At 43.3% G+C, this 27631-nt stretch overlaps 1 protein-coding gene across 2 annotated transcripts; it reads left to right on the top strand.

Annotated features, from left to right (window-relative positions):
* Window positions 1-4825: 4825 nt before the first annotated feature.
* LOC111964226 (interleukin-13 receptor subunit alpha-2) lies at window positions 4826-20869 on the top strand. 2 transcript variants are annotated; one of them, XM_023988031.1, is made up of 10 exons: window positions 4826-5143; window positions 5864-5969; window positions 14646-14797; window positions 17355-17508; window positions 17729-17849; window positions 18011-18195; window positions 19274-19425; window positions 19643-19784; window positions 20001-20109; window positions 20195-20869. In XM_023988031.1, exons 1-10 carry the CDS (start codon window positions 5093-5095, stop codon window positions 20310-20312), a joined length of 1290 nt encoding a protein of 429 aa, XP_023843799.1. In that variant the 5' UTR covers window positions 4826-5092; the 3' UTR covers window positions 20313-20869. The 2 variants fall into 2 exon arrangements, with proteins under 2 accessions (XP_023843799.1, XP_023843798.1); XM_023988030.1 differs by having other exon boundaries at window positions 4827-5143; window positions 19640-19784.
* The last annotated feature ends 6762 nt before the right edge of the window (window positions 20870-27631 follow it).

Below are 27631 nucleotides of genomic sequence, written 5' to 3' on the forward strand. Positions count from 1 at the left end.
TCAGGGATTTCCTCAGTGTCTGATTTATTTTCAGAGTCAGAGAGTCAGCATGGCATGATCATCCTCCAGAAAGTAGTCCATCACAACGTTTTCCCACTGAGCTTTGTTGATGGCGCTATTAACTTCAGGGCAGCAATGCTGAGAGCAGTAGCGAAACCTTTTCAGTTCATGATATCTTTAAAAAAAAGCAGCGGTAGACAGGATTATCCACACATACTTATAGACAGAAGCATACTACATGGCAGACCAATCCAAACTCATCTCTCGGCATGTCCAGCCCATCCATCATGGCTAAAGGGAAAGTTCCTGTATTTTTCTGTGACTAAACCAACTACGCTCGTTTTTTTTATTTTTTATTCGTATTTACAGATTGCATACAAGTTTGTTAGTAAGGCACATGAATGTTCCAGAAGGCATTTCTGACAAAAAAAACATATTTTGATTAAAATAATAATAATAATGTAATAGTTCAAATCCCTCACCTGTGAAGTAGTGATGTGTGACAAGACATAGTTTCTTGGGCCACAAATTGCCATCWATAAAATGCAATTGTCCGTATCTTATTCCTGCCCATAGCCTAACCCAACCGCCACCATGGGGCACTCTGTTCACAACGTTGACATCAGCAAACCGCTTGCCCACACGACGCCATACACATGGTCTGCGGTTGTGAGGCCGGTTGGACGTACTGCCAAATTCTCTAAAACAACGTTGGAGGTGACTTATGGTAGAGAAATGAACATTAAATTATCTGGCAAGAGCTCTGGTGTACATTCCTGCTGTCAGCATGCCATTTGCATGCTCCCTCAAAATTGAGACATCTGTGGCATTGTGTTGTGTGACAAAACTGCACATTTTAGAGTTTCCTTTTAGTGTCCCCAGCACAAGGTGCACCTATGTAATTAATGATCCTGCTGTTTAATCAGCTTCTTGATAGGTGGATGGATTATCTTGACAAAGGAGAAATGCTCACTAACAGGGATGTAAACAAATGTGTGCTGGAGAGAAATAAGCTTTTTGTGCCTATGGAACATTTTCTGTGATCTTTTATTTCAGCTGATGAAACATGGGACCAACATTTTGCATGTTGAGTTTATATTTTTGTTCAGTGTACTTATGACACCTTCAAATGAGGGGACTGGATGCATAAAGTACTTTTCATTTCTAAACGGTAAAACTGATATGTATGAAAATACCTTCAAATAAAAGGTGAAATGATTTAATGTTGCCTCATATGATCCATTTTTATCTCCAATCCAAAAAATTTGAGCATAGAGCCAAATGATAGATTTGAGCTTCACTGCATTTATATGTTTGTTCCTCATACACAAACACACCTGCTACAGTTTATGTTGCCGGTGTTTCTGTTGTGTCCACTCCCGTGTTGATGTCTGTTTTTTATGTAACTTTGTCAGTGAAACATATCTCTTATTAGGAGTGCCTGTACAACTCATGAATGTTATCACTGGTTTTTAATGTACCAAGTATTTTACTAATGACATGAAGCTGGAACTATACATAGTACCTTATATGTCAAATATAGAACATTCCATTGTTTTAGATAGCTTTGTGTCTGTCAATTGGAACATGCTTGGATCAATCAATCACCTTTATTTATAAAGACCTTTTTACATCAGCACAAAGTGCTTATACAGAAATACACACTGAAATTCGAGCTGGCCACAGAACCCTGCTCTGACAGGTTTATGGGAACTAATCTCTGATGTATTTCAATTTCCTTTGTATAGTTTATTTTCTATGATGTGGTTTCTGTAATGTATTAAGTTGTGCTGCCTCCCTTGTTTAGAATGCCATTCACCTGCCAGTGACCGCCCACCACACCCTACTGCATTGACATCACCATAACCAGAGCTGTTGATGTCTCTGACTCAAAAACAGGTGACTGTGTTGCCATTTTGCTATCTCTATTCTCATTCCAGAAACATGCAACAACAGCCAATCCCCTCGTCTACTGACAAGTGCCAAGAAAATCTGGCAACACTTGAACAAGGCATACTTGTAATTATAGGCATCACGTAGCCTACTCATAGTCAACGTAAATGTGACAAAATGTCAATGTGACAAGACTCTACAAGTGGTTTTTGGGAGACAACAATCCATTCTCTGAGCTTTTTTGATAACATATCCTGACACAAGACACAAACATGTACAATTGTTTGTTGACAGAACATATCAGCTACTGTTCCTTATCCTTTATATTAAACAACTTTCAAACAAGCCTTATACTTCTGTAAGCCTAATAGCAAATTAATTGGTCATTTCCTCGTGGTTGCCATGTCCGAGCATTAGTACAAGCTTTGTGTCATGGTGTACTGTATGTGAGATAAACCCTGCAGCTATTTCCTCCCCCCCCCCCCCCCCCCATCCATCCATCCACATTACAAGGTCAGTCTGCTGTCCCAAGTCTCTCACATCTACATCACTCATGCTGTTTTAAACTTTCAATCTTTGATTAAAAGAACAGGAAGAATCATCTACACGTTATACTGCCGAGGAAACATTCTGATGTATTCTGTACATACAAGTTTTGTATTTTAAAGAAACTAAATGCATGCAATGATCCCAGATGACTGAATCTCATATGTAAATATATATCCTCTATAATTTGTGGAGTGTTTTTCTTTTTATATAAAGGAAATAGAAACATTGTTTCAAGGGCAAAGGAAAATAAAGTGAAATTCTTTCGAACTTTAGAGTTTTTTCTTTTAAATAATTGTCAAAACTTTATTACAGTCATGCATACATACAGCACCAGTCAAAAGTTTGGACACACCTACTCATTGAAGAGTTTTTCTTTATTTTTACCATTTGCTACATTGTAGAATAATAGTGAAGACATCAAAACTATGAAATAACACATATGGAATCATTATAGTCACCAAAAAAAGTGTTAAACAAATCTAAATATATGTATATTTTAGATGATTCAAAGTAGCCAGCCTTTGCCTTGATGACAGCTTTGCACACTTTGCATTCTCTGAACGAGCTTTACCTGAAAGGCTTTTCCAACAGTCTTGAAGGAGTTCCCACATATGCTGAGCATTTGTTGGCTGCTTTTCCCTCACTCTGCGGCCCAACTCATCCCAAACCATCTCAATTGGGTTGAGGTCGGGTGATTGTGGAGGCCGGCTCATCTGATGCAGCACTCCATCAATCTCCTTCTTGGTAAAATAGCCCTTACACAGCCTGGAGGTGTGTTGGGTCATTGTCCTGTTGAAAAACAAATGATAGTCCCACTAAGCGCAAACCAGATGGGATGGCGTATTGCTGCAGAATGCTGTGGTAGCATGCTGGTTAAGTGTGCCTTGAATTCTAAATAAATCACAGACAGTGTCACCAGCAAAGCAACCCCACACCATCACACCTCCTCCTTGCTTCACGGTGGGAACCACACATGCAGAGATCATCCATTCACCTACTCTGCATCTCACAAAGACACAGTGATTGGAACCAAAAATCTTAAATTTGGACTCATCAGATTAAAGGACAGATTTCCACCGGTCTAATGTCTATTGCTTGTGTTTCTTGGCCCAAGCAAGTCTCTTCTTATTATTGGTYTGCTATAGTAGTGGTTTCTCTGCAGCAATTTGACCATGAAGGCCTGATTCATGCAGTCTCCTATGAACAGTTGATGTTGATATGTGTCTGTTACTTGAACTCTGTGAAGCATTAATTTGGGCTGTAATTTCTGAGGCTGGTAACTCTACTGAACTTATCCTCTGCAGCAGAGGTAACTCTGGGTCTTCCTTCTTGTGGCGGTCCTCATGAGAGCCAGTTTCATCATAGCACTTGATGGTTTTTGCGACTGCACTTGAAGAAACTTTCTTGAAATGTTCCGCATTGACTGACCTTCATGTCTTAAAGTAATGATGGACTGTCGTATCTCTTTGCTTATTTGAGCTGTTCTTGCCATAATATGGACTAGGGCTATCTTCTGTAAACCACCCCTACCTTATCACAACACAACTGATTGATCAAACGCATTAAGAATAAAATAAATTCCACAAATTAACTTTTAACAAGGCATACCTGTTAATTGAAATGCATTCAAGATGACCTCATACCTCATGAAGCTGGTTGAGAGAATGCCAAGCGTATGCGAAGCTGTCATCAAGGGAAATGGTGGCTACTTTGAAGAATCTCAAATATATATATTTATTTTTTTAACACTTTTTTTGGATACTACATGATTCCATGTGTGTTATTTCATAGTTTTGATGTCTTCACTATTATTCTACAATGTAGAAAATAGTKAAAATAAAGAAAAACCCTAGAATGAGTAAATGTGTCCAAACTTTGACTAGTACTGTATATTTTTTATATGGGTGGCATTGAACCCCTGATCGTTGGTGTTGCAGCCGCCATGCTCTACCAACTGAGCCACACAATTTGTGAAACTTCTTTTGTCATAAAGTAAAGTGTACATTTTGGAAACATAACTCCAGTGACAGTAACTGAAATTGGATCAAGGCTGGCTGATGACTGGTTGGTACTTGTGCACAAAGGGGCTTAAGAGAAGGGAAAGGGGATACCTAGTCAGTTGCACAACTGAAATCATTCAATCGGAATTTGTCTTCTGCATTTAACCCAACCCCTCCGGTTACTGGCCCAATGCTGTTAACTGCTAGGCTACCTGCCCCCCTCCCCCCTCGCCACTTAGAGTGTGTGTATATATATATGATTCCTGGGAAAGGGGAAACAAAACATCCGTTAGTATGAGAGACCTTCAGCCTGCAACCCCCACCCATCCAGGTCAGAGCAACAGCACAGTTGACTCCCCTTCCACAGAACCACATCCATGACCACACTCACAGGCTGGGTGGACAGGCTGACAGGGCTTTCGTATTCTATTTATAAATCTGTTCATCAGAAATCTGATAAAACTGCAGATTCACACTAAATATGAGCTTCCTTGTTTGGTAGAGAATCCAGACTTACAGAGTACAATACATGACCCCTGAGACATCAACACATGACCCCTGAGACATACTGTAGTCTTTCCCTGCTGCTTCTGCTGCGCTGTAGTTCACCAGAGAATACAAAAGCAGGCACTTCGCACAGCCCTGATTAGATGGTGCAGGCTGTCAAACATCTACACAGGAGCTCTCTCACTCGATTCACAGTAAGTACTCCTTGTCTGTGGATATGCACTTTTATCTTCTCTGTTCTCTCTGTATTGTATATAAATGATATCCTCTTTATATTCTACTAAACTGTTGATATAAAGCGAACATACAAGTTGTGGGTTGCCTTTGTAAACACACGCTTTGATTTAAAAGCATGCGTTCACTGTATAGTGTATGCATTCTCTACTGTACATGCTTGAAAACATTTACTTTGTACATTAATAACAGTATATTTATATTGATTTCTATAGAGAATTCAATGGCATACAGTACAATAGATTATAACTTGTGCATGTCAACAATGTATTTTCTTCACATTATTAAGACTTAAAAGGTACAGTGCCTTCAGAAAGTAAAGGAGATTTCTTCCACTTTGACATTAGAGTATTTTGTGTAGATGGTTGACAAATTACAATGAAATCAATTTTAATCCCACAACAAAATGTGGAATAAGTCAAGGGTTATGAATACTTTCTGAAGGCACTGTACCTGAGGTTTATATAAAGACAATTACACATTTATTTTAAATAATGCATGTTATTGTTTTCATTTACATAATATTGTGTTTATCAGGATCATTCCGTACCCTTCAGATTCCATACTTTACTGTACTGTACTATATTGGTGTTTGCTGAGAGTATAATTCATGATAAGATATGATATGTGATTGATTTATCAATACTAAATAGTACAATTCAATTCTCATGATGTTCCAGGGGCCAGTTAAGAGAATGCTGAAGAGTAAAAAATGGTGGTGGCTGACAGCCATATTYATGCTTATATCTGACTGGAGTCAGTGCATCAAGCCACAAGAAATTACAGGTTAGTATCTTAAGGTGTATTTCTATTCATTCATCACTGTTTTACTGTAATAACTTGTAATCCCAGGCAGATTTCCATTCTACATCAGATTGATCTAAAACAAAAGGTGGTCCCAAATAAATTGTTGTGAAGGTCAATGGATGTGAGGCAGAATCCCTCCATGCAGACAATTTTTTAACAGACCTTTACTAGATTATTTCAGATGCCTCCCATGTACTTTACTTCGAGTATCAACTCCTCCCCTTATCTGCAATAGCTTCAGAAAGTTCACACCCCTTGACTTTTTTCAAATTTTGTTGTGTTACAGCCTGAATTTAAAATTAATTAAATTTAGAATTTTTTTCACTGGCCTACACACAATACCCCACAGCACAATACCCCATTGGAATTATGTTATTAAAAATGTTTACAAATTAATTAAAAATGATAAGCTGAAACATCTTGAGCCAATAAGTATTCAACCCCTTTGTTATGGCAAGCCTAAATAAATTCAGGAGTAAAAATGTGTTTAACAAGTCACATAATAAGTTGCATGGTATCACTCTGTGTGCAATAATAGTGTTTAACATGATTTTTAAACGACTACCACATCTCTATACCCCACACATAAAGTACAATTATCTGTAAAGTCTCTCAGTCGAGCAGTGAATTTCAAACACAGTTTCAACCACAAAGACCAGGGAAGACTTCCAACGCCTCGCTAAGAAGGACACTTATTGGTAGATGGGTAAAAAAAAATACAAAAATGACATTGAATATTCCTTTGAGCATGGTGAAGTTATTAATTACACTTTGGATGGTGTATCAAAACATCAATTTGACAGAGCTTGAAGAATCTTGAAAAGAATAATGGGCAAATGTCCAGGTGTGGAAAGCTCTTGGACACTTTCTGGGTAAGACTCACCACTGTAATTGTTGCCAAAGGTGCTTCTACAAAGTATTGACTCAGGAGTGTGAAAACCTATCTAAATGAGATATTTCTGCATTTTATTTTCAATAAATTTGCAAACATTTCTAAAAACATGTTTTCACTTGTGTGTAGATGGGTGAGAAAAAATAAATATTTAATCAATATTGAGTTCAGGCTGTAACACAACAAAATGTGTAATAAGTCAAGGGGTATAAATGCTTTCTGAAGGCAAGAGGTGGGCCCCTGGGGCAATAAATCAGTGTCGGTCGGTGTCGTTTAAGATGAGGGAAGATGATACTTTTTTTTAATGAACATGACCTTATTTATATTACAGCATATTGGATGACTGTCATTCATATTCCATTCACCCAGCTCAATGTAACATCGATAGATTTAGCCTACTACTGTAACGATCGTCTGTTGAAGAAGGTGTGGACCAAAGCGCAGCGTGCTAAGTGTTCATGCTTTTTATATTAAAACTGAACACTGAGACAAAATAACAAAAATAGAACAACACGAAACAGTTCTGTCTGGTGCAGACACAAAACAACTACCCACAAAAACCATGTGGGAAAAAGCTACCTAAGTATGGTTCTCAATCAGAGACAACGATAGACAGCTGCCTCTGATTGAGAACCACARCCGGCCAAACAACAACAAAATACAAAACYTAGAATGCCCACCCAAATCACACCCTGACCAAACCAAAATAGAGACATAAAAAGCTCTCTACGGTCAGGGCGTGACAACTACACGATACTCACATTTTCCTATACCCATCATGAGGTTGCTACAACTTAGCCTGTGAATGAAAGTTTACAATGTAGGTGCACAGGTTGAGAGAATTTTGAGTAATCAAGGTGACAGACAGCAACACATTCAATACCGCGTTGCACACTCTTGCCTGCATCTACCTGAACTAGGGTGTAATCATTAGTCCAACAGTTGCAAATGAGAGTTTCTATTGGACAAATTCAGGTATGTTTATCAAATCAAATTTATTTATATAGACCTTCTTACACCCTTCTTCAGCTGATATATCAAAGTGCTGTACAGAAACCCAGCCTAAAACCCCAAACAGCAAGCAATGCAGGTGTASAAGCACGGTGGCTAGGAAAAACTCCCTKGAAAAGGCCAAAACCTAGGAAGAAACCTAGAGAGGAACCTGTCACGTTCCTGACCTGTTTTCCCTTGTTTTTGTATTTGTTTAGTATGGTCAGGGCGTGAGTTGGGGTGGGCATTCTATGTTATGTGTTTCTATGTTGGGGTCAATGTATTAGCCTGATATGGTTCTCAATTAGGTGCAGGTGTTTTACGTTTCCTCTGATTGAGAACCATATTAAGGTAGGCTGTTCTCACTGTTTGTTTGTGGGTGATTGTTCCTGTGTTAGTGTTTATGCCACACGGGACTGTTTCGTTTGTGAGTTTGTTCCTGTTCGTGCGTTCTTCGTTGTCTGTAAGTTCTCATGTTCAGGTCTGTTTATGTCGTTTATTGTTTTGTAGTTTGTTAAGAGTTTTTCGTGTTCGTCTTTCTTTAAATAAATCATTATGTCTTCATACCTCGCTGCATATTGGTCCGATCCTTGCTCCTCCTCAGACGAGGAGGAGAACGAACGTTACAGAACCAGGCTATGAGGGGTGGCCAGTCCTCTTCTGGCTGTGCCGGGTGGAGATTATAACAGAACATGGCCAAGACGTTCAAATGTTCATAAATGACCAGCGTGGTCAAATAATAATAATCACAGTAGTTGTCGAGGGTGCAACAAGTCAGCACCTCAGGAGTAAATGTCAGTTGGCTTTTCATAGCCGATCATTGAGAGTATCTCTACCGCTCCTGNGTATCTCTACCGCTCCTGCTGTCTCTAGAGAGTTGAAAACAGCAGGTCTGGGACAGGTAGCACGTCCGGTGAACAGGTCAGGGTTCCATAGCCGCAGGCAGAACAGTTAAAACTGGAGCAGCAGCACGGCCAGGTGGACTGGGGACAGCAAGGAGTTATCATGCCAGGTAGTCCTGAGGCATGGTCCTAGGGCTCAGGTCCTCCGAGAGAGAGAAAGAAAGAAAGAGAGAAAGAGAGAATTAGAGAGAGCATACTTAAATTCACACAGGACACCAGATAAGACAGGTGAAATACTCCAGATATAACACACTTACCCTAGCCCCCCGATACATAAACTACTGCAGCATAAATACTGGAGGCTGAGACAGGAGGGGTCAGGAGACACTGTGGCCCCATCCGATGATACCCCCGAACAGGGCCAAACAAGCAGGATATAACCCCACCCACTTTGCAAAAGCGCAGCTCCTAGACCACTAGAGGGATATCTTCAACCACCAACTTACCATCCTGAGACAAGGCCGAGTATAGCCCACAAAGATCTCCGCCACGGCACAACCCAAGGGGGGGCGCCAACCCAGACAGGAAGACCACGTCAGCGACTCAACCCACTCAAGTGACGCACCCCTCCTAGGGACGGCATGGAAGAGCACCAGTGATTCAGCCCCTGTAATAGGGTTAGAGAAAGAGAATCCCAGTGGAGAGAGGGGAACCGGCCAGGCAGAGACAGCAAGGGCGGTTCGTTGCTCCAGAGCCTTTCCGTTCACCTTCACACTCCTGGGCCAGACTACACTTAATCATATGACCTACTGAAGAGATGAGTCTTCCGTAAAGAGGTTGAGACCGAGTCTGCGTCTCTCACATGGGTAGGCAGACCATTCCATAAAAATGTAGCTCTATAGGAGAATCCCTGTTTCGTTCCGTTTGCTTCTGTTTAAGAAACATTTTCCAACAGAATCGGCACAATGAACACACCCCTGATCAAACACAAACAGTTCACTTTCATAGCAGCAACATACAAACAGCTCATTGTATATATATATATATATATATATATATACTTCCTTCTTGCATCTATCCACTTTCCTCCTCTCACCTTTTCCCTTTGCTTGTGGACTTCAGTGCACAACACATTAGCTGTCTGTGACTGTTACGTCTACTCCCGCTCCTCCTCTCTGGAGCTTGACGTCGCCAGTTTACTAATCACTGGCTCTGACTACCATCATTACGCACACCTGGCTCCTTCGTTACGCGGACCTGCACCTCATCATGAGACACACCTGGACTCCATCACTTCACTGATTACCTCCCCTATATCATCACTCCCTTAGTTCCATTCCCCAGGCAGTATTGACTATGTGTTTCATGTCTAGACACTACTCTTGTCTTGTATCGTTATATCATTATATTATTACTATATTATTAAACTGCACCTGCTTCTCGACTCCCAGCGTTTATGTTACAGAATACTGCCTCGACAAATGGAAGCAGCAAGAAATCATGTCCCAGACGATAGACGAACAGGGATACCTACTTTGTGGTACTGACGATCAGCTGGCTCAACTGGGGACGGCTATGAAAGAGGTTCTTCGCAGTCTTCAACGTCTCAAACATACCTGAGTAGCGTTGCCTTCTTCTAGCGTAGGATATTCTGCCACCAGTCGACCCAGCGAGCAAGCACACCAGCCCATTCAGCTGTCTGCCCAGGTCAGCGATGCCCATTTGTCACTCCGGGATAAATATGACGGAATATTATCTAAATGCCGTGGCTTCCTACTCCAGTGCTCCCTCTATTTTGCGCATCAGATGGGATTCCCCACCACCAAGAGGTCCAAGGTTGCCACAATTATTTCTCTGCTGACTAGGCAGGCGTCTGCGTGAGAGGAGAGGAGGAGCTGGCTTCGTATGAGGGGTTCATGGCTCTGTTCAGAGGTATCTTTGATCATCCACCGGAGGGCAGAGAGAGGGGTCAGCGCCTACTCCAACTACGGCAGGATGACCAGACCACTGCCCAGTACGCGCTCACCTTCTGGACAGTAGCAGCATCCGATGCAGACGGAGACAGCTGGGGCTCTGTCTCTATTGTGGTCAAGGGGGACACCAGCTTCAGCAGTGTCCGGTACATCCCAACTCGGGATCCACGAGAGCAGAGGGACGGTCATGTAATCTACGTTCCCATGGGGACCTACGTTCCCATGGGGATAAGGGAGCGGCTGTTGATCTGGGCACACACAGCTGTCGTCGCTCGACATCCTGGGATCACCCGTACTATACAATCACGCTCCAAAAGTATTGGTGGCACACCTTGACGCAGGACGTTATTCGCTACGTCAACTCCTGTTCTGTGTGTGCCCAAACTAAGTCCCCTCGGCATGCTCCAGCAGGGAAACTCCTTCCCGTGCCTCAGCGTCTCTGGTCTCATCCATCCATTGACTTTGTCACTGATCTCCCCTCCACTGACGGTTTCACCACCATTTTCATGGTTGTGGATAGATTCTCCAAATCCTGTCGTTTCAGCCCTCTCTCTGGTCTCCCTACTGCTCTACAGGTCGCCGAGGCACTGTTCCAGCAAGTCTTCCGGCATTATGGTCTTCCAGAGGATATTGTCTCCGACCGTGGACCCCAATTCACATCACGGGTATGGAGAAGCTTGGGGTCACGGTCAGCCTCACTTCCGGGTATAGGCCTCAGTCCAACGGGCAGGTGGAGAGGATGAACCAGGAGCTGGGGAGGTTCCTGAGGAGTCTTTGCCAGGACCGGCAGGGGGAGTGGGCCCGATTCCTTCCCTGTGCGGAGTACGCAGCATCCGGCAGGGCAGGTGGAGTAGGAGGTTCCTGGTGGAGAGCCAGACGCGATCACCAGGATGAAACACGGGAAACTTACTGTGGTGGCCATCCGCCTGATCCTTCTGGTGGTGGACGATGTGCTGGAGCCTCACGTGGGTGGCGTTTCACAAATCCTCTGCACGCAAGAACCACTCGTCAACTGCAGAGGCCTCGGTCTGGCTCGGAGTCCACGTAGCCAAGGCCAGCTGATATCCCAGGATGCACTGGAAGGGAGTCAGCCCAGTGGAGGAGTGACGAAGTGAGTTCTGGGCGTATTCCGCCCAGGGAAGGAACCAGGCCCACTCCCCCTGCCGGTCCTGGCAGTGACTCCTTAGGAACCTCCCCAGCTCTTGGTTGGTCCTCTCCACCTGCGTGTTAGACTGAGGCCGGTACCCGGATGTGAGGCTGACCGTGGCCCCCAGCTTCTCCATAAAGGCATTCCAGGCCCGAAATATGAATTGGGGACCACAGCATTAATACATAGGGCTAAGTCCATAATATGGTAAGAACAGCTCAAATAAGCAAAGAGAAATGACAGTACATCATTACTTTTAGACGTGAAGGTGCAGTCGCAAAAATCAAGCGCTATGATGAAACTGGCTCTCATGAGGACCGCAGGAAAGGAAGACCCAGAGTTACCTCTGCTGCAGAGGATAAGTTCTTTAGAGTTAACTGCACCTCAGATTGCAGCCCAAATAAATTATTCACAGAGTTCAAGTAACAGACACGTCTCAACGTAAACTTTTCAGAGGAGACTGTGTGAATCAGGCCTTCATTGTCTAAATTCTAATTTTGGGCCAAGAAACACGAGCAATGAACATTAGACCGGTGGAAATCTGTCCTTTGGTCTGATGAGTTCAAATTTGAGATTTTTGGTTCCAACCGCCATGTCTTTGTGAGACGCAGAGTAGGTGAACGGATGATCTCCGCATGTGTGGTTCCCACTGTGAAGCATGGAGGAGGTGGTGTGATGGTGTGTGGTTGCTTTGCTTGTGACAATGTCAGTGAATTATTTAGAATTCATGGCACACTTAACCAGCATGACTACCACAGCATTCTGCAGCGCTTTGCCACCCCATCTGGTTTGCCTTTAGTGGGGCTATAATTTGTTTTTCAACATGACAATGACCCAACACACCTCCAGGCTGTGTAAGGGCTATTTGACCAAGAAGGAGATTGATTGAGTGCTGTATCAGATGACCTGGCCTCCACAATCACCCGACCTCAACCCAATTGAGATGGTTTGGAATGAGTTGGACCACAGAGTGAAGGAAAAGCAGCCAACAAGTGCTCAGCAAATAAAATAAAATTTTACACATGGTTAGCAGATGTTAATGTGAGTGTAGCGAAATGCTTGTGCTTCTAGTTCAGTGCAGTAATATCTAACAAGTAATCTAACAATTCCACAACAACTACCTAATACACACAAATCTAAAGGGATGGAATAAGAATATGTACATATAAATATATGGATGAGCGATGACCAAGCGGCATAGGCAAGATGCAATAAGATGTAAACATTATTAAAGTGGCATTATTTAAAGTGACCCATTTATTAACTTGTATCCTGAATTTCCGCCTGACTGACGTGCCCAAAGTAAACTGCCTGTTATTCAGGCCCAGAAGCCAGGATATGCATATAATTGGTAGAATTTGATAGAAAACACTTTGAAGTTTTTAAAACTGTTAAAATAATGTCTGTGAGTATAACAGAATTGATATGGCTGGCGAAAACCCAAGGAAAGTCCATCTGGATTTTTTTGGGGGGGAGGTCACAGGCCTTTCCAATGCAAGTCTATGGGTCTATATATAAAAAAATCCTCCCAGATTGCAGTACTTATGGCTTCCACTAGATGTCAACAGTTTTATACAGGGTTTCAGGCTTGTTTCTTGAAAAACGAACAAGTAATAGTAGTCTTTCCAAAGGGAGCTCAACAGGCAAAGTAGTCTTTTGGCACGCATGAATGAGGGCGCGCTCTTCGTTATTTTCCTTTCCTATTGAACACCGTTCTTTCCGTATGAAATATTATCGTTTATTTACATATTAGGGTAGCTGAGGATTGTATAGAAACATTGTTTGACTCGTTTGGAAGAAGTTTACCGGTAGCTTTTTGGATTCCTTTTTCTGTATGTTGAAGGAGTGGATTACTGAAATCAATGGCGCCAACTAAACGGACTTTTTTGGATATGAAGAAGGATTTTATTGAACAAAACAACCATTCATGTTGTAGCTGGGACCCTTGGGATTGCAAACAGAGGAAGATCTTCAACAGTAAGGGATTTATTTAATTGCTATTTGGGATTTTGTTAAGCCTGTGCTGGTTGAAAAAATATTTTGGTGGGGCGCTGTCCTCAGATAATCGCATGGTATGCTTTCACCGTAAGGCCTTTTCGAAATCTGACAACGCAGTTGGATTAACAAGAAGTTAAGCTTTTAAATGATATAAGACACTTGTATGTTCATGAATGTTTAATATTACGATTTTGTCATTTGAATTTGGCGCTCTCCAATTTCACCGGATGTTGTCGGAATTATCCCGCTAGCGGGACAACTAAGTGGCCAATGATTTGAGTCTGTATGTAGGCAGCAGCCTCTCTGTGTTAGAGATGGCTGTTTAACAGTCTGATAGCCTTGAGATAGAAGCTGTTTTTCAGAAGCTGTTTTTCAGTCCCTCGGTCCCAGCTTTGATGCACCTATACTGACCTCGCCTTCTGGATGGTAGCAGGGTGAACAGCATATGTGGGTACTCCTTCCAGACCATTGTAAAAGCATTCCAAGTGAATCTGGTTGAGAGAATGCCAAGAATGTGCAAAGCTGTCATCAAGGCAAAGGGTGGCTACTTTACAGAATCTAAAATCTATTTTGATTTTTTTAACACTTTTTTAAATATTATACATGATTACATATTTGTTATTTCATAATTTTGATGTCTTCACTATTATTCTGCAATGTAGAAAATAGTAAAAATAAAGTTTTTTTTTTTGTTCAATGTCAAGAAATTGATGTACCAATTGCAGATTGCCCCTTTAATGCTTACCGCAAGCTTGGTGCCTTTGCTCTATCAACCTTTGACCTGGAAATCCTGTGTACTTCATTGACTTTCAGTGGATCCTCCTGAGAACGTTGGGGTTGATGACCTTGGCCACCTTGGGCAGCTCGACATCCACTGGACGTCTCCTGTCAGCCTGACCAACCTGACTGACTGCTCAATGAGATACCACCTGGAATACTTCAACACATACCAGAACAGATGGACTGTAAGTCACTGGACACATAACTAGACATTGCCAAATGTGTACCTGACACACTGGAGGGTTATTCTAGAAACACTTGTACAGTGTTGCCTGTCTGTCAAGACTGTGTGTCCTAAGGCCACTGAGGCCCTGGCCAAGGACACTATATTCTTATACACAGAATAATAATTTAAAAAAGTGGTACACCATCCATAAACAGCCTGGCAAGACCAGTAATGTTAATATTTCCCCATTTACAGTGGCTTGCAAAAGTATTCACCCACCTTGGCATTTTTCCTATTTTGTTGCCTTACAACCTGGATTTTTCTTTGGTGGGGGGGTTGTAATATTTCATTTACACAACATGCCTACCACTTTGAAGATGCAATATATCTTTTAGTGGAATAAGACAAAAATGGTGGTTTCCCAGAGTGATTTCCCCTTAAACCACTCAAGTGTTGCTTTAGCAGTATGCTTAGGGTCATTGTCCTGCTGGAAGGTGAACCTCAAGCCCAGTCTCAAATCTCTGGAAGACTGAAACGGGTTTCCCTCAAGAATTTCTCTGTATTTAGCGCCATCCATCATTCCTTCAATTCTGACAAGTTTCCCAGTCCCTGCCGATGGAAAAACATCCCCACAGCATGATGCTGCCACCACCATGCTTCACTGTGGGGATGGTGTTCTCGGAGGGATGAGAGGTGTTGGGTTTGCGCCAGACATAGCGTTTTCCTTGATGGCCAAAAAGCAACATTTTAGTCTCATCTGACCAGAGTACCTTCTTCCATATGTTTGGGGAGTCTCCCACATGCCTTTTGGCGAACACCAAACGTGTTTGCTTATTTTCTTCTTTAAGCAATGTTTTTTTCCTTCTGGACACTCTTCCGTAAAGCCCAGCTCTGTGGAGTGTACGGCTTAAAGTGCTTCTATGGACAGATACTCCAATCTCCGCTGTGGAGCTTTACAGCTCCTTCAGGATAATTTTTTGTCTCTTTGTTGCCGCTCTGATTAATGCCCTCCTTGCCTGGTCCGTAAGTTTTGGTCGGCGGCCCTCTCTTGGCAGGTTTGTTTAGGTGCCTTATTCTTTCCATTTTATAATAATGGATTTAATGGTGCTCCGTGGGATGTTCAAAGTTTCTGATATTTTTTTATAACCCAACCCTGATCTGTACTTCTCCACAACTTTGTCCCTGACCTGTTTGGAGAGCTTCTTGGTCTTCAGGGTGCCACTTGCCTGGTGGTGCCACTTGCCTGATGGTGCCACTTGCCTGGTGGTGCCACTTGCCTGGTGGTGCCACTTGCCTGGTGGTGCCACTTGCCTGGTGGTGCCACTTGCCTGGTGGTGTTGCTGACTCTGGGGCCTTTCAGAACAGGTGTATATATACTGAGATCTGTGACAGATCATGTGAAACTTAGATTGCACACAGGTGGACTTTATTAAACTAATTATGTGACTTCTGAAGGTAATTGGTTTCACCAGATCTTATTTAGGGGCTTCGTAGCAAAGGGGGTGAATGCATGCACCACTTTTCTTAAAAAAATATATAATAATAATACTTTTTTTTCTTACCTTTTTTCTTTATTTTTAATTTCACTTCACCAATTTGGACTGTTTTGTGTATGTCCATTACATGAAATCCAAATAAAAATCCATTCAAATTACAGGTTGTAATGCAACAAAATAGGAAAAACGGCAAGGGGGATGATTACTTTTGCAAGGCACTGTATTTTATTTAGAGATGGCAGAGTCCCTTAGCCAAGCAATTGCTTCCGGTCCTGCTGTGTTGAGGGTGAGTAGGCCTCCGCTGAGTTTGTAGATTGGACAGACTTCAAGAATGTGGTGCATGGTTTTCTCCACCCCACAGGCACATAGGGGGCTTTCTTTAATGTTCCGTCGGTGGAGGTTGGCGAGGCATGGGCCAGTCCTGAAAATATTGAAGGTGGACTACTCCTTCCTGGTGTGGTTGAAACCAGGCTGATGTTGTGTGGGGATAGTGATGAGGTGCTTATCTGTCAGGTCCAGTAACCCCCATTATTGTGTCCAGGTCAGATATGTGTTGAAGTCGTTATTGGGTGGGTCTTCCCAGATTGGCTTACTTAATTGGAGGCATATCTTTGGTGGGTTGAGGAGGTCTTATGGAGCAGCAGTTGTGGGGCGTTCTGGACCTTTCCAATCATTCTGTGGGTAGTTTGTGATCTCCGGATATGTGGGGGGAGTGATGTTTGCCAGGACAGGGAAGCGGGGTGGATCAAAGTGTGCCACTGTTGATGCGCATGGTGGAATATTTCCCTACAATGTTATCCTTTGGCTCTGTTTACATTTGTGGTTGCTTAGACATAATGGCATTTAGCTTCCATTAAATTATACTGTGGTGTTCCCTGTAATTGTAAAACAGCCAACAGTATTCTTAGGGGGGGTAGGAATGACAAATTCATCAATGTATTCATGAGAGAATCATGAATACATTTTCAGATTTTCCAAATCTTTTCAATATGATCTGTGTCTATAGCTATTAGACCAGAGTGGTTACCAAGTGCCTGAGGTATGAATAACATGAATGTAATATTGTCTGTGTACGAATAGGTGATCAGGACTGTACGGACATGGTACCGTGCTCAGTTTGACCTGGAGAAGGAGGTCAGGGTGCGGATCTCCACCGTACTGAGGGGAGCCTGCACCAACAGCACTGAGCTGAAGAGCCCCTTCACAGAGATGGTCCTGCCACCCAATAACACAGGTGAGGTCAGGAGGACAATATGCTTTTGTAAATATGGAGTTGTTTGGTTCGGATTAAATTACACCGATAGCCTGACAGAAAGAGGGAGAGGCTTCTTTCCCCTCATTATCCTATATATAAGAAATGATCAATGATAGGGGAGTGCTGTATGGACGGAATTCTCTACAGGCACCATCATGATAATCTATGAATCCCTTCATCTCTTTTGAATTCCTACCAGGTCCGGGTGACTCCAGGGTCCAGGGATTTGGCTGCGTGTTCTATCAGAAGGAGGTCATGGACTGCACCTGGGAGACGGGATTAGAGGAGCCAGCCCACTCCAAGCACAGTCTGTACTTTTGGTATGTCACCCTATTATAACATTATGTACATGATAACATATCTCCTGCCATATGAAGTACCTACATGTCTGTACCTGTGTAGACTGGTTTCACTGCATTAATATAATCTCTGTGAATGCTGCTCTAAATTGCATTCTGTGGGTGTCTGTGTGCTTCTCCAGGCATCGGGAGATGGAGCAGGCTGAGGAGTGCCCTCAGTACATCCACTCCAATGGAGTCAGGACTGGCTGCACATTCACCAGGGACACTCTCCCAGAATTCAGTGCTTTCAACATATGTGTAAACAGCTCCTCCCCCAAGGTGGCTTTGAGGTCGGCATTCTTCTCCCTGCAAGTTCAGAACCACGGTAACACTCACATCAGGCCATGATATGCCTCACCTTTTCAATGCAATACTGCTATTGTTTGGATATTTGCTATTTTCCATAAACATTGTTCAACTACCCATACAGTTCCTTTCCATAACGTCTTTTAATCAGTGTTAACATATCCAAACAGATATCATCTACTTTAGTAACTGGGGATGCGCGTTGGTTTTTATTGTTGCAAACTGGGAGTTTGCAGATTTTGGAGTGGGCGTGTTACGTTCCCTAGTTTCTGTGTTTTGGGTTTGTTTGTGTATATGTGTATTTCAGGAAATGTCTTCCTGGATTCCCCCAAGCAGCTGATTGGTCTGCCCCATTGCAGATTGGAGCTCTGATCCTGCCCTCTCGTTAGGGGATACAGCTGTCGGCAATTACCGACTCCTTCATAGCTTGAAAAGCCAGTGTTCCTTTGAGGAAGAGAGTGTTTCTGAGATGTCCTGTGTTGGTTGTTGCGCAGAGACAGTTTTATTGAATGTATTTTGTAGCTGCTACTTCTGTGGTATGTGTGTGCCAATAGGACTCAGTGTTTTGTTTATTGAAATTGTTCACTTTAAGTTTGTATTATTCTGTTTAATTTGTTGCCAGGGGAAGGGGAAGGCACTTTAGGAGTGCTTAGGCAAGAGGCCTGCGGGCATACATATACCCATAGTATGTACTCTGTCTATGCACACTAGGTAAGACCTGGGTGGATCACCCTGTGTATTTTGGTTAGTGTGCCACGTGGCGTTAAGATAGGTAGGAGAGGGGACTCTAACTTTTAATATCTTCGCTTTGGTTCCGTCCAGCCCCTTTTCCCCACAATTACCATGTTAAGGAAATAAATTCCCAGTAAACAGTAATATTCTCTGCCATCCTTACCCGCACCTACAATCACATACGTCTTTCACTCCACGGGAAGTTGAGTGTAGCAGGGTGTTGCGTTCCCTCGAAGAGGCTTGCGTAAATGACTGTTTTTCCTACTAACTGTTCTGTCTCAGGGCACACACTGATACTTGTAATGACATCATTATATTTTATATTTTCTTTGTGAAAACATGACTCATTTGTGTGTACTCTGCAGTGAAGCCTGCAGCTATAGAGGCAGTGTATCTGGAGGCTGGTCTAGACAGGAGGCTCCAGGTGCACTGGGACTTACCCCACGAAAGTATCCCCAGCCACTGCCTGGAGTATGAGGTGGAAACCAGCAAGGGCGTAGGCGGGCAGCAGTTGTTGGTATGCCCTTACCGCGCCCTGTATTTATGACATGCATGGATTAACTGAGTTCATATATTGCTTTATCTTTTCACACCTTTAATGTTTTGACACATAACATTATTGACTAATTCATAGGTACTTAGATGATGCTTTGAAGAAGCAAATTCTGTTATTGGTTAGAGAACAAACTTTCTGAAGTTTTCCTCAAATCTGATACTGTTCCTGTCACCAGAAGCAGAGGAATGTAACCAGGGAGATGACCCTCACTTTCCTCTCAATGGATGGAGCCCACTGCTTCCGGGTCAGGTCCAGGGTGCACCACTACTGTGCTGACAGAGGCTTCTGGAGTGATTGGAGTCGTTGGTTCTGTCACCCAGGTAACATTGTGGTAAAACATTTCTCCATACAGAAATTATATCCTGGTGTATATCCTTAAATGCAATTTATAGAGTTGCCTGTTCCTCTTCATGCAAATGCCTCACTTTTACATAAAAAAAACTCTTCACTTTCTTCCATGTTTGGACATACTGTAGATATATTTCCCCCCCTGTAAGAATAGATATTTGAACCCATCTCTTTTTCCCTTGATATAGAGCAACCTCCTGGTTTTGTGTCAGATGCTGTGGTGGTCTGTGTGCTGGTCATTGTGGTCATTATCTCCATGGTGGTCCTGTCTCTGTGTGGCCTGGCACTCTGGACAAAGTGAGTACACACACACAATCCATATAGCTAACACTGAAAGACTGGTGAAGAATCATTGCAAATCTTAATCTACTCTGTCTCTTAGGTGTAAAGGCAGAGAGTGGAAAACTATGCATTTCTGTCCCCTGCACAAACTGATGGAATACTCCAAAGGACTCACTGCTTGTGATCCTTTTCCCAATAAAACAAGAAGGAACAAGTAGTAGCCTTTGCAAGCATTACCTGGGGGCACACAAACCATGAAGACATAGAAGTTACACAGGTGATTAAAACACACACGCTCATGTGCACACACGCACCCACACACCCTTATGCACAAATACATGAAGAAGAGACAGTAAATAACCATTGTCATGTTCAAGGCAGAGTAATATTGATGTGTATACTGATATTCATCTCTTATGTACTGATGTGTTCAAACAGGTTAATGTAACTCAATACAATATTAAATAGTCTTGCCAAACTGTTTATGCAATGTAAGACTCCAGGCATTAAGTTACACAGTATATCCTTAAAGAAAATGCCACAGCTCTTTATACCCATTTTGTTTACTTACTACATGTATTTTAAATCACAAATTATACTTACTGGAGTAATTGTTTGTAGTAGTTTGATGCCATTGTATTAAGTTGAATGTATCTTTTAAGTCCTTTGCATAGAATTCCCAAGCCTGTTAACATTAAATGTGTTGGATGGTGTTGTGAAGTCATGTTTTATAAAACTATGCTTCTCGTCTATACCTATAAAGATGTGTATTGTATTTGTAGTGATTGCTGTTTCAGAGCGCTTGCGACGTATGGCACCATGTGGCCAGTCATGGCGACTAAGTGTACATTGTTGCTCTTACAATGACATGTTGCTGAAATGTCTTTATTTCATTGCCTTAACTGGCCATCTACTTGAAATAAGTTTCTGGAAATTCCTCTAATTCCAGTAGGAGTCCTTTATCCACCTCAAAACAGACTAGAGAATGATGCACTCCCAGATACACATTCTCTATTTTAATTTCAACCATTTTATATCTATGATGTACTAAGTGCCTTACTAAAAATCTGTAAAAATATCATCAGGAGCTGATTCTCTTGATCCCGTACAGCATCTCTGTCCCACTTATTGCAGAATCATTGACCTATATTCTTAACTTCACAATTGTTTCTGGTGTTCTCCCTAAGATCTGGAAAGCGGCATGTCCTCCCTCTACACAAAGGAGATCTTTCTGACTTAGATAAATTGGATGGTAGTTATCTTGCCTTTCCAAAGTTTTAAAATCCCTGGCCAACCCTCAGCTAAGAGCTTTCTTAAACTTATCATTCTAAACTCAGCTAAAAAAGAAACGTCCTCTCACTGTCAACTGTTTATTTTCAGCAAACTTAGCATGTTTAAATATTTGTATGAACATTAGATTCAACAACTGAGGCACAAACTGAACAAGTTCCACAAAACATGTGACTAACAAATGGAATAATGTGTCCCTGAACAAAGGGGGGTCAAAAGTATCTGGTGTGGCCACCAGCTGCATTAAGTACTGCAGTGCATCATCTCATGTACTGCACCAGATTTGCCAGTTATTGTTGAGATGTTACCCCACTCTTCCACCAAGGCACCTGCAAGTTCCGGGACATTTCTGGGGGGAATSGCCTTCACCCTCCGATCCAACAGGTCCCAGATGTGCTCAATGGGATTGAGATCCGGGCTCTTCGCTGGCCATGGCAGAACACTGACATCCCTGTCTTGCCGGAAATCACGCACAGAACGAGCAGTACGGCTGGTGGCATTGTCATGCTGGAGGGTCATGTCAGGCTGAGCCTGCAGMAGGGGTACCACATGAGGGAGGAGGATATCTTCCCTGTAACGCACAACTTTGAGATTGCCTGCAATGACAAGCTCAGTTCGATGATGCTGTGACACACCGCCCCAGACCATGACGGACCCTACACCTCAATCGATCCCACTCCAGAGTACAGGCCTCTGTGTAACGCTCATTCCTTTGACGATAAATGCGAATCTGACCAACACTCCTGGTGACACAAAACTGCGACTCGTCAGTGAAGAGCACTTTTTACCAGTCCTGTCTGGTCCAGCGACGCTGGGTTTGTGCCCATAGGCGACGACATTGCCGGTGATGTCTGGTGAGGACTTGCCTTACAACAGCCCTCAGTCCAGCCTCTCTCAGCCTATTGCGGACAGTCTGAGCACTGATTGTTAGTTCCTGGAATAACTCGGGCAGTTGTTGCCATCCTGTACCTGTCCCGCAGGTGTGATGTTCGGATGTACCGATCCTGTGCAGGTGTTGTTACACGTGGTCTGCCACTGCGAGGATGACCAGCTGTCCGCCCTGTCTCCCTGTAGCGCTGTCTTAGGCATCTCACAGTACGGACATTGCAATTTATTGCCCTGGCCACATTGCAGTCCTAAGGCATGCTGCAAGGAGGCATAAGGCACGTTCACGCAGATGAGCAGGGACCCTGGGCATCTTTCTTTTGGTGTGTTTCAGAGTCGGTAGAAAAGGCCTTTTTAGTGTCCTAAGTTTTAGTGTCCTAAGTCATAACTGTGACCTTAATTACATACCGTCTGTAAGCTGTTAGTGTCTTAACGACCGTTCCACAGGTGCATGTTCATTTATGGTTCATTGAACAAGCATGGGAAACGGTGTTTAAACCATTTTACAATGAAGATCTGTGAAGTTATTTGGATTTTTACGAATTATCTTTGAAAGACAGGGTCCTGAAAAAGGGATGTTTCTTTATTTGCTGAGGTTAAATACCAGTTTGGTTTTAGACCTGGACATAGCACAGTTTGGTTTTAGACCTGGACATAGCACAGTTTGGTTTTAGACCTGGACATAGGCACAGTTGGTTTTAGACCTGGACATAGCACAGTTTGGTTTTAGACCTGGACATAGCCACAGTTTGGGTTTTAGACCTGGACATAGCACAGTTGGTTTTAGACCTGGACAGTAGGACACAGTTTTGGTTTTAGACCGGACATAGCACGGTTTGGTTTTAGACCTGGACATAGCACGTTTGGTTTTAGACCTGACATAGCACGTTTGGTTTTAGACCTGGACAATAGCACAGTTTGGTTTTAGACCTCGGACATAGCACCGGTTTGGTTTGTAGACCTGACATAGCACGGTTTGGTTTTAGACCTGACATAGCACAGTTTGGTTTTAGACCTCGACATAGCACAGGTTTGGTTTTAGACCTGGACATAGCACGGTTTGGTTTTAGACCCGGACATAGCACGTTTGGTTCTAGAGCCTGGACATAGCATTTGGTTTTAGACCTCGACATAGCAACACGGTTTGGTTTTAGACCTGGACATAGCACAGTTTGGTTTTAGACCTCGACATAGCACAGTTGGTTTTAGACCTGGACATAGCACAGTTTGGTTTTAGAACCTGGACATAGCACAGTTTGTTTTAGACCTGGACATAGCACAGGTTTGGTTTGATACCTCGACATAGCACGGTTGGTTTTAGACCTCGACTAGCACGGTTTGGTTTTAGACCTCGACATAGCACGGTTTGGTTTTAGACCATCGACATAGCACGGTTTGGTTTTAGACCTGACATAGCACGGTTTCGGTTTAGACCTGGACATAAGCACGGTTTGGTTTAGACCTGGACATAGCACGGTTTGGTTTTAGACCTGGACATAGCACGGTTTGGTTTTAGACCTGGACATAGCACGGTTTGGTTTAGACCTGGACATAGCACGGTTGGTTTTAGACCTGGACCTAGCACACGTTTGGTTTTAGACCTGGACATAGCACGGTTTGGTTTTAACCTGGACATAGCACAGTTTGTTTTTAGACCTGGACATAGCACCGTTTGGTTTTAGACCTGGACATAGCACAGTTTGGTTTTAGACCTGGACATAGCACAGTTGGTTTTAGACCTGACATAGCACAGTTTGGTTTTAGACCTGGACTAGCACGGTTTGGTTTTAGACCTGGACATAGCACGGTTTGGTTTTAGACCTGGACATAGCACGGTTTGGGTTTTAGACCTGGACATACACAGTTTGGTTTTAGACCTGGACATAGCACGGTTTGGTTTTAGACCTGGACATAGCACGGTTTGGTTTTAGACCTGGACATAGCACAGTTTCAGCTGCTACACTTGTTCTAGATGTGTTCAATTGCTTAAATAATCATTGCTTAAATAATTAAAACCATTGTGCTGCCTTATTTGTAGACCTTTCCAAGGCCTTCGACACAGTTGATCATTACATTCTCATTCAAAGGATGACGGAAATAGGCCTGGATCAGGCTTTCTTGCGTGTGGTTTGACAATTATCTGTCAGATAGGACACAATGCCTGATTTCTGATGGTGTCAAGTCTAGTTCCCTGCATATTACAAAAGGTGTACCACAGGGATCAGTATGGGACCTGCTCTCTTTACTATTTATAGACCAATATTATTTATATCTGTTAACTTGTAATATTCATCTGTATGCAGACTACACTGTTATGTATGCCATTGCCCCAACTGTTGACCAGGTGTTGTTAGAGTGCCCCCCCTCGCCCTCAAAACAGCCTCAATTTATCGGGGGATTGATTCTACACAGTGTCGAAAGCATTCCACAAGGATGCTGGCCCATGCTTACTCCAATGCTTCCCACAATTGTGTGAAGTTGGCTGGATGTCCTTTTTGGGTGGTGGACCATAGTTATTTTTTTGTATCCAATTGGTAGTTAGTCTTGTCTCATCTCTGCAACTCCTGTACGGACTTGGGAGAGGCGAAGGTCGAGAGCCGTGCGTCCTCCGAAACCCAACCAAGCCGCACAGATTTTTTGTTGTTGACACAATGCCCACTTAACCCGGAAGCCAGCTGCACCAATGTGTCGGAGGAAACACCTGGTGACCGTGTCAGCGTGCACTGTGCCTGGCGGGTGGTGGACCATTCTTGATACACACAGGAAACTGCTGAGCGTGAAAAACCCAGCAGCATTGCAGTTCTTGACACAAACTGGTGCACCTGGCACCTACTACTATAACCCATTCAAAGACACTTCAATCTTCTGTCTTGCCCAATCACCCTCTGAATGGCACACATACACAATCCATGTTTTGTTTTCCAAGATGGCATAGCAGTCAGACGTCAATTTGTCTTGTACCGTCCTGTGTATATATCATTTTTCTTCGTATATATTTCGTATCTATTTTTAATCTCAATTTCCATCTACGGACTGAACATATTCTCCTGCAACCCGCCTCACCCAATGTGGTACGGATCTGCTATTTTTTACACTTTATCAGAAGCTAGCCAGCTAACTAGCTAGTAGGCAATTAGTCACTGCTAGAGGTCATCACCGTTAACTCGGACATTAGCCAGCCTCAGCCTGGTCAATTCCTGCCAGTCTGCACAGCGCAATATCAACCCAGAGCATGTCGGACTGCTTTCTCTACCACATCTCTGGATTCTTACCGCAAGCTCTGAACCTTTACACCAGATCATCGCAGCTAGCTAGCTGCTATACGAGTGGCTACTCCTGGCTAACGTCTCTGTCCCGAATCAAGCACCAGTTAGCCTGGAGCTAGCCTCGAGCTAAGCCCATCTCCCGGCTAGCCGAAGAGGTCCTTCAGCCAATTCTTGGGCTACAATACTGTTAAAGGAATTGAATTCCTATATGTTCAATTAAAACACTCTGCCCATTCCTAAGAATTTGTAAGATACTTATTAGCATAAAATGGACAGAAACCAGTCTCAAAATCAATCAATCAATAGCGTTAATTCTCGAGAGTACTGATCATAGTACAATTTACATCAGGTTATATAATAATAATGACGTCATAGGTTTTAAAATGTCCTTCCTCCTCTCGGATACAATCGCAATACAGTTCACAGCCTCATTACGTTGTCTGCCACCTGTTAAACAATCTACAACAATCTAACAAATACCTTTTTTGCCAATTGGCCTGGACCCTTTTACTGCCGACACGGAGACCCGCCGGTCCATCACGACTGGTCTACCGATGTAACCGTCCGAGGGGGTCTCAACAGGCTATTCTGTTACGATGTCGCCGATGAACCATCTACTAGCCCCGGCCCACTAGCTTTTCTGAACGCTGTGTCCCCTGCTCGCCTAGCGTAGTAYTGACTACCGAACGGCACCCTGACTCACCTATTGCTGCTCTTTTGACCCTATGATCACTCGGCTACACAGCTGATGCCCCCTGGACTGTTTCAATAACACGGTACCTCATTTTGTTTACCTGTCGGCCTCAAACTCATGTTCTGTATGTACCTAACTAACCCGCTCTGCCCATTCATCGCCATTTACCCATTGTTGTCTTAGGTCTCCTGATCATCACCTGTATTTGCTTTATGCCTCTAATGTCAATATGCCTTGTCTACTGCTGTCTTGGCTAGTTCTTACTGTTTTATTTCACTGTAGAGCCCTCAGTCCTGCTCAAAATGCCTTAGCTCTTTTTGTCCCACCCCACACACATGCGCAGACTTCACCTGGCTTAACTGGTGCCTCCAGAGACGAAACCTCTCTCATCGTCACTCAACGCCTAGGTTTACCTCCACTGTATTTGCATCCTACCATACTATTATCTGTATATTATGCCCTGAATATATTCTACCATGCCCAGAAATCTTTTATTCTCTGTCCCCAACGCACTAGACGACCAGTTCTTATAGCCTTTAGCCGTACCCTTATCCTCTGTTTCTCTGGTGTTGTAAAGGTTAACCCAGGCCTTGTAGCCCCCAGTTCCACTCCTATTCCCCAGGCGCTATCTTTTGTTGACTTCTGTAACCGTAAAAGCCTTGGTTTCATGCATGTTAACATCCGAAGCCTCCTCCCAAAGTTTTTTATTCACTGCTTTAGCACACTCCGCCAACCCGGATGTCCTAGCCATGTCTGAATCCTGGCTTAGGAAGGCCACCAAAAATTCAGAACTTTCCATCCCAGACTACAACATTTTCCGCCAAGATAGAACTGCCAAAGGGGGTGGAGTTGCAATCTACTGTAGAGACAGCCTGCAGAGTTCTGTCTTGCTATCCAGGTCTGTGCCCAAACAGTTTGAGCTTCTACTTTTAAAAATCCACCTCTCTAGAAATAAATCTCTCACTGTTGCCGCCTGTTATAGACCCCCCTCAGCCCCCAGCTGTGCCCTGGACACTGATTTATCTTCAGAGTTTGTACTGTTAGGTGACCTAAACTGGGAAAAGCTTAACACCCCGGCCGTCCTACAATCTAAGCTAGAGGCCCTCAATCTCACACAAATGATCAAGGAACCCACCAGGCACAACCCTAAATCTGTAAACAGGGACACCCTCATAGATATCATCCTGACCAACCTGCCCTCTAAATACACCTCTGCTGTCTTCAACCAGGATCTCAGCAATCACTGCCTCATTGCCTGCATCCGTAATGGGTCCACGGTCAAACGACCACCCCTCATCACTGTCAAACGCTCCCTAAAACACTTCAGCGAGCAGGCCTTTCTAATCAACCTAGCCCGGCTCTCCTGGAAGGATTTTGACCTCATTCCGTCAGTAAAGGATGC

The sequence above is a fragment of the Salvelinus sp. IW2-2015 genome, linkage group LG5 (assembly GCF_002910315.2).
Source record: "Salvelinus sp. IW2-2015 linkage group LG5, ASM291031v2, whole genome shotgun sequence".
Classification (NCBI taxonomy): domain Eukaryota; kingdom Metazoa; phylum Chordata; class Actinopteri; order Salmoniformes; family Salmonidae; genus Salvelinus; species Salvelinus sp. IW2-2015.